Source organism: Salmo trutta, chromosome 19 (genome assembly GCF_901001165.1).
Source record: "Salmo trutta chromosome 19, fSalTru1.1, whole genome shotgun sequence".
Classification (NCBI taxonomy): Eukaryota; Metazoa; Chordata; class Actinopteri; order Salmoniformes; family Salmonidae; genus Salmo; species Salmo trutta.
This window is the reverse complement of record NC_042975.1, coordinates 55,074,516-55,090,945: the sequence shown is the minus strand read 5'-3', so window position 1 is coordinate 55,090,945 and position 16,430 is coordinate 55,074,516. Positions and strand designations below refer to the sequence as shown.

The window sequence follows — 16,430 nt, the reverse complement described above, 5'->3', positions numbered from 1 at the left end:
AAGAAGAGGTAGAGTACCTTACAATAAGCTGTAGACCACATTATCTACCAAGAGAGTTCTCATCTGTATTATTTGTAGCCATCTATTTACCACCACAAAACGAAGCTGGCACTAAGACCGCTCTCAACCAACTCTATAAGGCCATAAGCAAAGAAGAAAATGCTCACCCAGAAGTGGCACTCCTAGTGGCCAGTGACTAATGCAGGCAAACTTAAATCAGTTTTACCAAATTTTTACCAGCATGTCACATGTGCAACCAGGGAAGAAAAAATCCTAGACCACCTTTACTCCACACAAAGAGATGCATACAAAGCTCTCCCTCGCCCTCCATTTGGCAAATCTGACCATAATTCTATCCTCCCGATTCCTGCTTACAAGCAAAAACTAAAGCAGGAAGTACCAGTGACTCTCTTAATACAGAAGTGGTCAGATGATTTCCCTCATTAAAATGCAAATCAATTTATAACATTTTTGACATGCGCTTTTCTGGATGTTTTTGTTGTTATTCTGTCTCTCAATGTTCAAATAAACCTACCATTAAAATTATAGACTGATCATTTCTTTGTCAGTGGGTAAACGTACAAAATCAGCAGGGGATCAAATACTTTTCTCCCTCACTGTATGTTCCGGGATTCATCCAATGGCATTGAGGAATACACCACATCAGTCATCGGCTTCATCAATAAGCGCATCGTTGACGTCGTCCCCACAGTGACTGTACGTACATATCCCAACCAGAAGCCATGGATTACAGGCAACATCCGCATCGAGCTAAAGGCTAGAGCTATCGCTTTCAAGGAGCCGGACACTAATCTGGGCGCTCATAAGAAATCCTGCTATGCCCTCAGACGAACCTTCAAACAAACAAAGCGGCAATACAGGATTAGGATTGAATCCTACTACACCGGCTCTGACGCCTGTCGGATGTGGCAGGGCTTGAAAACTATTACAGACTACAAAGGGAAACCCAGACATGAGCTGCCCAGTGACGTGAGCGTACCAGACGAGTTAAATGCATTTTATGGTCGCTTCGAGGTAAGCAACACTGAAGCATGAGAGCACCAGCTGTTCTGGATGACTATGTTGTAACGCTCTCGGTAGCCGATGTGAACAAGACCTTTAAACAGGTCAACATTCACAAAGCCGCTGGGCCAGACGGATTACCAGGACGTGTACTCAAAGCATGTGCGGACCAACCGTCAAGTGTCTTTACTGACATTTTCAACCTCTCCCTGACCGAGTCTGTCATACCTACATGTTTCAAGCAGACCCCCATAGTCCCTGTGCCCAAGGAAGCGAAATTTTACCTGCCTAAATGATTACCGCCTGTGGCACTCACGTTGGTAGCCATGAACTGCTTTGAAAGGCTGGTCATGGCTCACATCAACAGCATCCTCCCAGACACCCTAGACCCATTCCAATTCAAATACCGCCCCAACAGATCCACAGATGACGCAATCTCAATCGCACTCCTTACTCCCCTTTCTCACCTGGACAAAAGAAACACCTATGTGAGAATGTTGTTAATTGACTAAAGCTCAGTGTTCAACACCATAATGCCCACAAATCTCATCACTAAGCTAAGGACTCTGGGACTAAACACCTCCCTCTGTAACTGGATCCTGGACTTCCTGACGGGCAATCCCCAGGTGGTAAGAGTAGGCAACAAGACGTCTGCCACGCTGATCCTTAACACTGGGGCCCCTCAGGGGTATGTACTTAGTCCCCTCCTGTATTCCCTGTTCACCTACGACTGCATGGCCAAACACGACTCCAACAACATCATTAAGTTTGCTGATGACACAACAGTGGTAGGCCTGATCACCAACAACGATGAGATGGCCTATAGGGAGGAGGTCAGAGAACTGGCAGTGTGGTGCCAGGACAACAACCTCTCTCTCAATGAGAGCAAGACAAAGGAGCTGATCGTGGCCTACAGGAAAAGGCGGGCCGAACAGGCTCCCATTAACATCGACAGGGCTGTAGTGGAGTGGGTCGAGAGTTTCGAACTATCATGGTCCAACCACACCAAGACAGTCGTGAAGAGGTCATGACAAAACCTATTCCCGCTCAGGAGACTGAAAAGATTTGGCATGGGTCCTCAGATCCTCAAAAGGTTCTTTCGCTGCACAATCAAGAGCATCCTGACCGGTTGCATCACCGCCAGGTATGGCAACTGCTCGGCATCTGACCGTAAGGAGCTACAGAGGGTAGTGCGAACGGCCCAGTGCATCACTGGAGCCAAGCTTGCAGCCATCCAGGACCGATATAATAGGCGGTGTCAGAGGAAAGCCCATAAAATTGTCAGAGACTCCAGTCACCCAAATTATAGACTGTTTTCTCTGCTACCACATGGCAAGCGGAGCGCCAAGTCTAGGACCAAAAGGCTCCTCAACAGCTTCTACTCCCAAGCCATAAGACTGCTGAACAATTCATAAAATGTAAAAAAAATAAAATACATTGACCCCCCCTCCCTTTTGTACACTCGCTGTTTGTTTGTTACCTATGTGTGGACACTTCGCCCCCACCTACATGTACAGATTACATCAACTAGCCTGTACCCCCGCACACTGACTCCTGTATATAGCCTCTTTATTGTTATTCTTATTGTGTTACTTTTATTCAAATGTTTTATTTTAGTATACTTTGTAAATACTTTCTTCTTCTTGAACTACACTGTTGGTTAAGGGCTTGTAAGTAAGCATTTCAAAGTAAAATCTACACTTGTTGTATTCGGCACATGTGACAAAGTTTGATTTGATTTAGAGTGGCCAGTGAATTCAAGTCTATGTATATAGGGCAGCAGCCTCTAATGTGCAGGGTTGCATATCTGTGTGGAAGCCGGCTAGTGATGGCTATTTAGCAGTCTGATGGCCTTGAGGTAGAAGCTGTTTTTCAGTCTCTCGATCCCAGTTTTGATGCACATGCACTGACCTCACCTTCTGGATGATAGCGGGGTGAACAGGCCGTGGCTCAGGTGGTTGATGTCCTAGATGATCTTTTTGGGTGCTGTAGGTATCCTGGAGGGCAGGTAGTTTGGGCAGGTAGTTTGCCCACGGTGATGCATTGGGCAGACTGCATCACCCTCTGGAGAGCCCTGCGTTTGTGGGTGGTGCAGTTGCTGTACCAGGCGGGGATACAGCCCGACAGGATGCTCTCAATTGTGCATCTGTAAAATTTTGTGAGGGTTTTTTGGGGCCAAGCCAAATTTCTTCAGCCTCTTCACCACACTGTCTGTATGGGTGGACCATTTCAGATCGTCAGTGATATGTTCGCCAAGGAACTTGAAGCTTTCCACCTTCTCCACTGCAGTCCTGTCAATCTGGATAGGGGCATGCTCCCTCTGCTGTTTCCTGAAGTCCACGATCAGCTTCTTTGTTTTGTTGACGGCCCGTAAGGATGTCCAGGACACAGTTGCACAGGGCGGGGTTCAGACCCAGGGCCCCGAGCATAATGATGAGCTTGGAGGGTACTATGGTGTTGAATGCTGAGCTATAGTCAATTAACAGCATTCTTACATAGGTATTCCTCCTGTCCAGATGGGATAGGGCAGTGTGCAGTGGGATGGCGATTGCTTCGTCTGTGGATCTATTTGGGCAGTAAGCAAATTGAAGTGGGTCTAGGGTGTCAGGTAAGGTAGAGGTGATATGATCCTTAACTAGCCTCTCAAAGCACTTCATGATGACAGAAGTGAGTGCTACGGGGCGATAGTCATTTAGTTACACAGAAACACACACTCACACACGCTCACACACACACACACACACACACACACACACACACACATGAACCTGGTGAGAAAGTTGATGATGATGGTTTTGTGAATTATGATGGTGCTGATGATGATGATGGATAAGAGCGTCTGCTAAATGACTAAAAAATGATGATATAGGCTGACAAGATCAAGAAGAAGAGGAGCACCCTGTTTGGGACGTTCCATGTGGCTCATAGCTCCTCCCTGGACGACGTTGATCACAAGATCCTGACTGCAAAGTAAGTTCAGCCAACCGACTTTACCTTGTTCAGCCAACCGACTTTACCTTGTTCAGCCAACCGACTTTACCTTGTTCAGCCAATCGACTTTACATTGTTCAGCCAACTGACTTTACAAACTGACTTCACGTTTTTCAGCCAACCGACTTTACATTTTTCAGACAACTGTCTACAAACTGACTTCACCTTTCTCAGTCAACCAACTTTACATTGTTCAGCCAACCGACCTTGTTCAGCTACTGACTTTGCAAACTGACTTCACCTTTCACAGCCAACTGACTTTACATTGTTCAGCCAACTGACTTTACATTGTTCAGCCAACTGACTTTACATTGTTCAGCCAACTGACTACATTGTTCAGCCAACTGACTTTACATTGTTCAGCCAACTGACATTACATTGTTCAGCCAACTGACATTACATTGTTCAGCCAAATGACTTTACATGGTTCAGCGAAAATGACTTTACATGGTTCAGCCAACTGATTTTACAAACCGACTTCACCTTTCTCAGCCAACTGACTTTACTTTGTTCTGCCAACCGACTTTACATTGTTCTGCCAACCGACTTTACATTGTTCAGCCAACCGACTTGACATTGTTCAGCCAACCGACTTGACATTGTTCAGCCAACCGACTTGACATTGTTCAGCCAACCGACTTGACATTGTTCAGCCAACCGACTTGACATTGTTCAGCCAACCGACTTGACATTGTTCAGCCAACTGACTTTACAAACTAACTTCACCTTTCACAGCCAACTGACTTGACTGTGTTCTGCCAACTAACGTTACGTTTTTCAGCAAGATGACTATACATTGTTCAGCCAACTGACTTTACATTGTTCAGCCAACTGACTTTACATTGTTCAGACAACTGACTTTACAAACTGATTTCACTTTTTTCAGCCAACCAACTTTACATTGTTCAGCCAACTGACGTCACATTTTTCAGCAAGATTACTTTACTTTGTTCATCCAACTGACTTTAAATTGCTCAGCTAAGTGACTTTACTTTCTTCAGACAACTGACTTTACATTGTTCAGACAACTGACTTTACAAACTGATTTCACTTTTTTCAGCCAACCAACTTTACATTGTTCAGCCAACTGACGTCAATTTTTTCAGCAAGATTACTTTACTTTGTTCATCCAACTGACTTTAAATTGCTCAGCTTTACAATGTTCTGCCAACTGACTTTACAAACTGACTTCACCTTTCTCAGCCAACTGACTTGACTTTGTTCTGCCAAGTGACGTCACGTTTTTCAGCAAGATTACTTTACTTTGTTCAGCCAACTGACTTTAAATTGCTCAGCTTTACCTTGTTCAGCCAACCGACTTGACATTGTTCAGCCAACCGACTTGACATTGTTCAGCCAACCGACTTGACATTGTTCAGTCAACCGACTTTACAAACTGACTTCATCTTTCACAGCCAACTGACTTGACTGTGTTCTGCCAACTGATGTTACATTTTTCAGCAAAATGACTTTACATCGTTCAGCCAACTGACTTCACCTTTCTCCGCCAGCTGACCTTACATTGTTCAGCCAACCGACTTGACATTGTTCAGCCAACCGACTTTATATTGTTCAGCAAACTAACTTCACCTTTCACAGCCAACTGACTTGACTGTGTTCTGCCAACTAACGTTACGTTTTTCAGCAAGATGACTATACATTGTTCAGCCAACTGACTTTACATTGTTCAGCCAACTGACTTTACATTGTTCAGACAACTGACTTTACAAACTGATTTCACTTTTTTCAGCCAACCAACTTTACATTGTTCAGCCAACTGACGTCACATTTTTCAGCAAGATTACTTTACTTTGTTCATCCAACTGACTTTAAATTGCTCAGCTAAGTGACTTTACTTTCTTCAGACAACTGACTTTACATTGTTCAGACAACTGACTTTACAAACTGATTTCACTTTTTTCAGCCAACCAACTTTACATTGTTCAGCCAACTGACGTCAATTTTTTCAGCAAGATTACTTTACTTTGTTCATCCAACTGACTTTAAATTGCTCAGCTTTACAATGTTCTGCCAACTGACTTTACAAACTGACTTCACCTTTCTCAGCCAACTGACTTGACTTTGTTCTGCCAAGTGACGTCACGTTTTTCAGCAAGATTACTTTACTTTGTTCAGCCAACTGACTTTAAATTGCTCAGCTTTACCTTGTTCAGCCAACCGACTTGACATTGTTCAGCCAACCGACTTGACATTGTTCAGCCAACCGACTTGACATTGTTCAGTCAACCGACTTTACAAACTGACTTCATCTTTCACAGCCAACTGACTTGACTGTGTTCTGCCAACTGATGTTACATTTTTCAGCAAAATGACTTTACATCGTTCAGCCAACTGACTTCACCTTTCTCCGCCAGCTGACCTTACATTGTTCAGCCAACCGACTTGACATTGTTCAGCCAACCGACTTTATATTGTTCAGCAAACTAACTTCACCTTTCACAGCCAACTGACTTGACTGTGTTCTGCCAACTAACGTTACGTTTTTCAGCAAGATGACTATACATTGTTCAGCCAACTGACTTTACATTGTTCAGACAACTGACTTTACCAACTGATTTCACTTTTTTCAGCCAACCAACTTTACATTGTTCAGCCAACTAACGTTACGTTTTTCAGCAAGATGACTATAAATTGTTCAGCCAACCGACTTGACATTGTTCAACCAACCGACTTGACATTGTTCAGCAAACCGACTTTACAAACGAACTTCACCTTTCTCAGCCAACTGACTTGCCATTGTTCAGCCAACTGACTTGACATTGTTCAGCCAACTGACTTGACATTGTTCAGCCAACTGACTTGACATTGTTCAGCCAACCGACTTGACATTGTTCAGCCAACCGACCTTACATTGTTCAGCCAACCGACCTTACATTGCTCAGCCAACTGACTTTACAAACTGACTTCACCTTTCACAGCCAACTGACTTTACATTGTTCATCCAACTGACTTTACAAACTGACTTCACCTTTTTCAGCCAACCGACTTTACATTGTTCATCCAACTGACTTTACAAACTGACTTCACCTTTTTCAGCCAACTGATTTGACTATGTTCTGCCAACTGGCATTACGTTTTTCGGCAAGATGACTTTACATTGTTCAGCCAACTGACTTTAAATAGCTTAGCCAACAGACTTTACCTTGTCCAGCAGCAGACTTGACTATGTTCAGCTAACCGACCTGACATTGTTCAGCTAACCGACCTTACATTGTTCAGCCAACCGACCTTACATTGTTCAGCCAACCGACCTTACATTGTTCAGCCAACCGACCTTACATTGTTCAGCCAACCGACCTTACATTGTTCAGCCAACCGACCTTACATTGTTCAGCCAACCGACCTTACATTGTTCAGCCAACCGACCTTACATTGTTCAGCCAACTGACTTTACAAACTGACTTCACCTTTCACAGCCAACCGACTTTGCATAGTTTGTAAAGTCAGTTGGATGAACAGACTTCACCTTTTTCAGCCAACTGACTTGACTATGTTCTGCCAACTGGCATTACGTTTTTCAGCAAGATTAATTTACATTGTTCAGCCAACTGACTTTTAAATTGCTTAGCAAACAAACTTGACCTTGTCCAGCCAACTCACGTTACATTTTTCAGCAAGATGACTATACATTGTTCAGCCAACTGACTTTACAATGTTCAGCCAACACGACTTTACATTGTTCAGCCAACCGACTTTACATTGTTCAGCCAACCGACTTTACCTTGTTCAGCCAACCGACTTTACCTTGTTCAGCCAACCGACTTTTCAAACTGACTTCATCTTTCACAGCCAACCGACTTTACATTGTTCAGCCAACCAACGTTACATTGTTAATCCAACTGACTGTACAAACTGACTTCACCTTTTTCAGCTGACTTGACTGTGTTCTGCCAACTGACGTTACGTTTTTCAGCAAGATGACTATACATTGTTCAGCCAACTGACTTTAAATTGCTCAGCCAACTGACTTTAAATTGCTCAGCCAACAGACTTTAAATTGCTCAGCCAAAAGACTTTACATTGTTCAGCTAACTGACTTTACATTGTTCAGCCAACTGACTTTACAAACTGACTTCACCTTTTTCAGCCAATTGACTTGACTGTGTTCTGCCAACTGATGTTACGTTTTTCAGCATGATGACTTTACATTGTTCAGCCAAATGACTTTAAATTGCTCAGCCAACAGACCAAGTGACTTTACCTTGTTGGGTTACACACCTCACAAGTCCTTGAGGCTCATTCCATTTTTCTCTCTCCCCCTTTTCTCTCTCCTCTTGTCTGTCACCCCCCCTCTCTAGGCAGGCTCTAGGTGAGGTGACGGCTGCCCTGAGGGAGAAGCTTCACCGCTGGCAGCAGTTGGAGTCTCTTACAGGCTTACCATTGGTCAATAACCCCGGTCTGCCCGCCCTGGCCGCTGCCCTCAACCTAGACCCCGCCTTCCTGGGCCTGCACCCGCCCACCCCGCAGCACCTAATCCTATCAGACGATTTAGACGACATGGACGAGGATATGATGTCCCCAGGGACGCTGCGCTGTACGTGTCATCACTTTGCACTTCTCCGCCCACCGACGCATCACTCTGTGTTATATAGAGTATTAGTGGCTCCGGGATGAAGTGTCCCTGTGGTACAGCTTGAGGATCAGTTTCCCTTCACTCAATCCTAACCTTAACTGCAAAATGCTAAACTGTCAAAGTGCAATTTAACCACTCTCCTGTCCTGTCCTGTATGTGCACAGGGTTGATTGTATCAAACACCTCTTCCTGAACAAGTGATTTGTACTGGTGATTTGCTGTGCCAGGTCAATGGTATCCTATCTTCTCACAACTCTGTCTCCTTACTGGATGATCTCTTCATATTCTGTCCTGATTGGTTGGTTTCCTCACATTCATCATCTGTCCCGTGATTGGCTATCCTCAGACGCGGCCTGGCAGATGGACCGGCGAGTGAGTGACCTCTGGCCAATGAGCGGCATCTCCGACAGCCAATCCCCATGGAAGTATTCTGGTTGGGCCCACCCTCCTTTACTCTCTTTGCCAATCCTAACCAAGCAATACTAATGTACCCTTCCAACCCCCCTTTTCTCTTTCCTCTGTGGATTCTCCCACATAGACAGACTACCCCTTCTGCTCCACTACCTGTGGAATGGTCCACTGTCTCTCAGGAGCAGTGGGGTTGAGCCGGACGGGGAGAGGCGGGGAGATGGGGGGGTTGATCTTATCTTGTGGAGAAGAGACAAGAATTTGCCACTTTATATCCACTCATCACATGCCCTCTCTCTCCTTCTCTCTCCTTCTCTCTCCCCCTATCTCTCTACAAATCAGACATTCTGTCCAACTGGAAGACTCTTACTCCTTTTTCACTCTTCCTTCAGAAAGGGGTGCTTATTATTTATCCTCCTCTCCTGTCCTCCCTCTGTTGCTGACTAACCTCCACTTGCAGGTCTACAGTTTTTCTGTCCCTCCACATCTTCTGGCTGGTACACCAGGATATTTTCACATTGGTTTTCAGTCAGAACACTTTATTTTCTAGAACATAAAAAAGCCTGATAAAATATGATTTCTAGCATGTCTGTCACTTCCTATATACACTGAGTGTACAAAACAGTAGGAACACCTTACTAATATTGAGTTTGCCATCAGAACAGTCTCAGTTCGTCGGCGCTTGAACTCTACAGGGTGTCGAAAGCGTTCCACAGGGATGCTGGTCCATGTTGACTCCAATGCTTCCCACAGTTGTGTCAAGTTGGCTGGATGCCCTTTGGGTGGTGGACCATTCCAACGCACACAGGAAATTGTTGAGCCTGAAAAATGCTGCAGCGTTGCAGTTTTTGACATACTCAAACCGGTGCGACTGGCACTTACTACCATGCCCCATTCAAAGGCACTTAAATATTGTCTTGCCCATTCACCCTCTGAATGGCACACAAGCATTCCACGTCTCAATTGTCTCAAGGTTTAAAAAAACATATTTCAACCTGTCTCCTCCCCTTCATCTACACCGATTGAAGGGGATTTAACAAGTGACATCAAAAAGGATCATAGCTTTCACCTGGATTCACCTGGTCAGTAAGTGTCATGGAAAGAGCAGGTGTTCCGAATGTTTTGTACACAGTGTATACACAGTATCTGTGCCGAAACTCTCATTCTACAGACTGCCCATTTTAAAATTCTTTCAAAATAACTTTCATTGCTGCATTATATTAATAATATTTTTTAAAAGAATAGACACTATTGGAACCAAGACTTAAAAGGAACTGAATGGTGTGACTAAAAACAACAAGATAATTAATGTAAAATATACTGTGTCCGTAAAATGTATATAGGTTCAGAACATTTATGAAACAGCACAGTTAAAAATATATGGCAAATAGAAATCCAACTAGATGGTCTTCTGAGATTGATGGAAGGGGGGTTGAGGGTAGCTGAAGGATGGGATTAAAAACAAACAGAAGATGACTATTGTAAAATACATTGTGTCCGTAAAATATATATACACTGCTCACAAAAATAAAAGGAACACTTAAACAACACAATGTAACTCCGTCAATCACACTTCTGTGAAATCAAACTGTCCACTTAGAAAGCAACACTGACTGACAATAAATTTCACATGCTGTTGTGCAAATGGAATAGACAACAGGTGGAAATTATAGGCAATTAGCAAGACACCCCCAATAAAGGAGTGGTTGTGCAGGTGGTGACCACAGACCACTTCTCAGTTCCTATGCTTCCTGGCTGATGTTTTGGTCACTTTTGAATGCTGGCGGTGCTTTCACTCTAGTGGTAGCATGAGACGGAGTCTACAACCCACACAAGTTGCTCAGGTAGTGCAGCTCATCCAGGATGGCACATCAATGCGAGCTGTGGCAAGGTTTGCTGTGTCTGTCAGCGTAGTGTCCAGAGCATGAGCTGCACTGGAGACAGGCCAGTACATCAGGAGACGTGGAGGAGGCCGTAGGAGGGCAACAACCCAGCAGCAGGACCATTACCTCCGCCTTTGTGCAAGGAGGAGCAGGAGGAGCACTGCCAGAGCCCTGCAAAATGACCTCCAGCAGGCCACAAATGTGCATGGGTCTGCTCAAACGGTCAGAAACAGACTCCATGAGGGTGGTATGAGGGCCCGACGTCCACAGGTGGGGGTTGTGCTTACAGCCCAACACCGTGCAGGACGTTTGGCATTTGCCAGAGAACACCAAGATTGGCAAATTCGCCACTGGCGCCCTGTGCTCTTCACAGATGAAAGCAGGATCACACTGAGCACATGTGACAGACGTGACAGAGTCTGGAGACGCCGTGGAGAACGTTCTGCTGCCTGCAACATCCTCCAGCATGACTGGTTTGGCGGTGGGTCAGTCATGGTGTGGGGTGGCATTTCTTTGGGGGGCCGCACAGCCCTCCATGTGCTCGCCAGAGGTAGCCTGACTGCCATTAGGTACCAAGATGAGAGTGTGTCAGCAGTTCCTGCAAGAGGAAGGCATTGATGCTATGGACTGACCGTTCCCCAGACCTGAATCCAATTGAGCACATCTGGGACATCATGTCTCGCTCCATCCACCAACGCCACGTTGCACCACAGACTGTCCAGGAGTTGGAGGATGCTTTAGTCCAGGTCTGGGAGGAGATCCCTCAGGAGACCATCCGCCACCTCATCAGGAGCATGCCCAGGCGTTGTAGGGAGGTCATACAGGCACATGGAGGCCACACACACTACCGAGCTTCATTTTGACTTGTTTTAACGACATTACATCAAAGTTGGATCAGCCTGTAGTGTGGTTTTCCACTTTAATTTTGAGTGTGACTCCAAATCCAGACCTCCATGGGTTGATAAATTGGATTTCCATTGATTATTTTTGTGTGATTTTGTTGTCAGCTCATTCAACTATGTAAAGAAATAAGTATTTAAGAAGATTATTTCATTCATTCAGATCGAGGATGTGTTATTTTAGTGTTCCCTTTATTTTTTTGAGCAGTGTAGTATGTATAAGTTGGAAGTAGAAGCCTAAGTGTTGTTGTCCATTAGTTTAGTCCAAACAGGAGAGGGGTGGTAGGGTTAGGGGGAAATAATAAGGAAAATTTATTTTTTTGAATATTTTTATATATATATATATATATATATATATACTGTATTTACAAAAAAATATATGGGAAATTGGAAATTATGCAGACAATAACATTGATGTAAGCTACAATCTGATCTGCAATATTATAGCTGACCTACCCCTAAAAAAAAAATTCAAGAATAAAAATAGTTAAAAGGAACTGTTGGCACAAGATGGAGGGAAAGTTGGAGCATAACTAACAAAATTACCAGTAACGAAAAGGTACGCTTAATCCAGTATAAACAAATGTATAAAATGTATTATTCAAGAGACAAAATTCATGAATTCTACAGCAGAATGACACAGTCATGTTTTAAGTGTAAAACTAAGATTGACTCAGTAATCCATGCTTTCTTGGAACGCTATGAAGTCCAAAAACGATGGGCGGAGCTAGAAAGCTGGCTGTCAGAAGTATTACTATTACAATGTAAATGTAGTTTTATTCCGTCTGTCTGCATATTTCAAGACATGGCATTTGAGGGTGCAGTGAGATACCCAATGGGCTGTACGATTCTATTTTCATCGCTCATCTTGAAAAAACTTATACTAAAGCATGGAAATCAAACAATCCGCCATCATTAACACATTGGAAAAAGGTTATAATTTATTATTTAAATATTGAAATAGCATGGGTGACCGAGAACAACTAATTGGTACAATTTAAGGCCAAGTGGCAAACAATAATGGGGGCACTAGGGATGGGGGTGTGAGCATGCGTGTCTGGACAGTTGAGATGTAGTCGTTTGTGTGCGTCTGTATGTTTTTGTTCTTATGTATATGGCTGTATTTGGAGTGAAAAAAAATACAAAAAATAAAATATTATGTTTTAAAAAATAATAATACTGCAAACTTTACTGCAAACATACATGGGACTCTGTGTGCTAAGGACTTTAGTATTTTTCCAACAGTGCAGTTGAGTCTGGCTCTGCATACTCCCACCTCCAATCTCAGCTTCATTATGCCTAAACACTCCCAGGCTTTATCAGTACAGATATACCCTTATATCACATTCCTCTCTGTGGAGGATTATACTGTATTTGTGTGTCATTGTGATGAGTGTCCATGTGTGTCTGCAGTATACAGTGTATAACGCTTTTGTGTTCCTTTCTTCCTTTAGCTCCGAACCTGATGCCCCTGCGACAGCGCCCGGGAGACCCCTCACTGGCCCTGGGCTTTCAGAGGTTGGTAGAGGGGCTGGGCTCACCCGGAGGTCCTCAGGGCAAGGGATGTGGTCTATAATCTTCCTGCCCACCCCAGCCCCACGCTCACCAGTTTCGCAGCCACTCCATTGGCCAGCTGGAGTTCCTTCCTATGCCTTCTCTCTCTTCCTCCCTCTCCCATCCCTCCCCACTCGCTGTCCCCCCCCCCCCCCCTCCCCGTCCATCCATCCGTCCGTCCTCTGAAGGCACTTGTTTTTCCACTCCTCCCATTTCCAGTCTCTGGAGGCTTTGTCTGATCTCCCACCCACAGGGGGCGCTACAGCCAGTCCACAACGCTCTGGCAGCTTTATGTACACACACACACATTCACAGCCAGATCCCAACGCTTAGACTCCTGCAGCTTTGGGTACACACACACTCACTCACAGCCAGATCCCAACGCTTAGACTCCTGCAGCTTTGGGTACACACACACACACACTCACAGCCAGATCCCAACGCTTAGACTCCTGCAGCTTTAGGTACACACACACACACGCTCAGCATGACTTGGGACTTGGATGAGCTGGCCCAGCTTGACCCATGCATGTTTCTCATATATGTCTCTCTTATGAGATGTTTAATCTGTAGTTGCTCATTATATTTTTACATGTTAGTCATTTAGCAGACACTCCTATCCAAGACCGACATCCAGTAGTGAGTGCATACATTTTAATACTTATTTTCCATACTGGTCCCCCATGCCCTACCAACTGAGCCACATGGGACTAGTATAGTCTCACACTTCATTTGTTCATCTTCTAGCCCTCCATCCATCTTCTTCCCTTCTCTTTATTCTCCCCTCTCCATTTCTTACCTTGCCCCCCTCTCTTTACCTCCCCTATCCCTCACCCCTCTCCCTTTACCTACCCCTTCCCTCACCCCTCTCCCTTTACCTCCCTTATCCCTCACCCCTCTCCCTTTACCACCCCTATCCCTCACCCCTCTCCCTTTACCTCCCCTATCCCTCACCCCTCTCCCTTTACCTCCCCCCTCCCTCACCCCTTTCCCTTTACCTCCCCTTTCCCTCACCCCTTGCCCTTTTTACCTCCCCTATCTCTCACCCCTTGCCCTTTACCTACCCCTTCCCTCACCACTCTCCCTTTACTTACCCCCTCCCTCACCCCTCTCCCTTTTACCTCCCCTATCCCTCACCCCCCTCTATTTACCTCCCCTATCCCTCACCCCTCTCCCTTTACCTACCCCTTCCCTCACCCCTCTCCCTTTACCTCCCCTATCCCTCACCCCTCTCCCTTTACCTCCCCTATCCCTCACCCCTCTCCCTTTACCTCCCCTATCCCTCACCCCTCTCCCTTTACCTCCCCTATCCCTCACCCCCCTCTATTTACCTCCCCTATCCCTCATCCTTTCCCTTTACCTCCCCTATCCCTCACCCCTCTCCCTTTTACCTCCCCAATCCCTCACCCCTTGCCCTTTACCTACCCCCTCCCTCACCCCTCTCCCTTTACCTCCCCTATCTCTCACACCTTTCTCTTTACCTCCCCTTTCCCTCACCCTTTACCTCCCCTATCCCTCACCCTTTCCCTTTACCTCCCCTATCCCTCACCCTTTCCCTTTACCTCCCCTATCCCTCACCCCATGCCCTTTACCTCCCCTATCCCTCACCCCATGCCCTTTACCTACCCCTTCCCTCACCCCTCTCCCTTTACCTACCCCCTCCCTCACCCCTCTCCCTTTACCTCCCCTATCCCTTACCCCTTTCTCTTTACCTCCCCTATCCCTCACCCCTTTCTCTTTACCTCCCCTTTCCCTCACCCCTCTCTCTTTACCTCCCCTTTCCCTCACCCCTCTCTCTTTACCTCCCCTTTCCCTCACCCCTCTCTCTTTACCTACCCTATCTTTCACCCCTTTCTCTTTACCTCCCCTATCCCTCACCCCTTCTCTTTACCTACCCCCTCCCTCACCCCTCTCCATCCCTTAATCCTGTACGTGCCCCCCCCGGCTAACTGCATTTATCTGTAGATCTAGATTCTAGTGTAAAAATCTGATTTCAATTTGCTGTAGAAAGCTTTTGATAGTTGCTTTTTTATAAGCTTGTTTTTGCTGACAATTATTTTATGTATCTTGTCAGCCTAACCTCTCTCTTTCTCCCTATCCCTCTCTCTCACCTACTCTCGCTCTGTCGCTCCCTCTCTCTCTTTCTCTTCTCTCCATCCCTCAGGGATCTGAACCGGTCTGACTCAGACTCCTCCCTCTTCCTGTCCCAGAGCGAATCACAGCGCACCTCCATATCTAAGCCCCTCCCACCAAAGCCCCTCCCCCAGCAGGGCCACAGCTCCAATGAGAGCAGGGCTCCCATTGACAGCCCCATGATTATGTCATACGGCCTGGAGAAGAGCTCCAGTCTCGGGGAGCTCCACGGCGGGGGAAGTCCCGCCCTCGCCCCTGCTTACTCCACACACTCCCTATGCCCCGCCTCCTTTGACCCTGATGTGCGGTCGGGGAAGGGGGACAGCCGTGTCCCCCACATGCAGGCCAAGAAGAGTCCCCTGGAAGAGGACAGCTGTTTCACGGGCGAAGAGATCGACTCGGGCAACGGGCGCAAGAAACACACCTTCAAGATCTTCAAGAAGAGGAAGTAGACGTAAAATCACAGGGAGGCACCACAGAGGAAGAGCTACATTCCCGTTGTTCACACTATAGGCTAGCATACCACTTAGAATAAACCAGTGTATTGGGCATGCATTCGAAGGGGTCTACAACTAGTATGAATATTAGAACATGGCCGTGGAATAAGAATAAATAAGTGACATGGTCTAAAGACATATAAATAAATTACATGAATTAAAGAAAAATAAATAAGTTACATTGACTAAAAACAAAAAAATAAGTTACATAGACTAAAGAAAAAATAAATAAGTTACATGGACTAAAGAAGACCTAGTTAAATGGCATTTACATGGATGCGATTCTTGTCTAATGCCTTATCGGAGGTGTCTCTCTCTGGACATACCAGTTCAAATAGACAGACAGACTCCCACTCTTTTCTAATAGTTATTTGCTTTTTATACAGCATTACCGCTGTAGCTTAAAAACAGAGTAGGCCAAGCCTTGAAGAAATGTTTTAAGCTTTAAA

The 16,430-nt window shown here is 45.4% G+C and overlaps 1 protein-coding gene across 4 annotated transcripts in view; it reads left to right on the top strand.

The window, feature by feature from the left end:
* Positions 1 to 16,181, top strand: part of stim1b (stromal interaction molecule 1b) — a 103,985-nt gene extending 87,804 nt beyond the window's left edge. For 3 of the 4 annotated variants that reach the window (XM_029701785.1, XM_029701782.1, XM_029701783.1), the window contains 5 exons: positions 3,893 to 3,993; positions 8,334 to 8,569; positions 8,955 to 9,041; positions 13,253 to 13,316; positions 15,516 to 16,181. In XM_029701785.1, coding sequence (XP_029557645.1) covers positions 3,893 to 3,993; positions 8,334 to 8,569; positions 8,955 to 9,041; positions 13,253 to 13,316; positions 15,516 to 15,936 — 909 coding nt within the window. In that variant the 3' untranslated portion in view covers positions 15,937 to 16,181. The remainder of the gene's footprint in view (positions 1 to 3,892; positions 3,994 to 8,333; positions 8,570 to 8,954; positions 9,042 to 13,252; positions 13,317 to 15,515) is intronic. The other variant, XM_029701784.1, reaches the window with a different exon arrangement.
* The last annotated feature ends 249 nt before the right edge of the window (positions 16,182 to 16,430 follow it).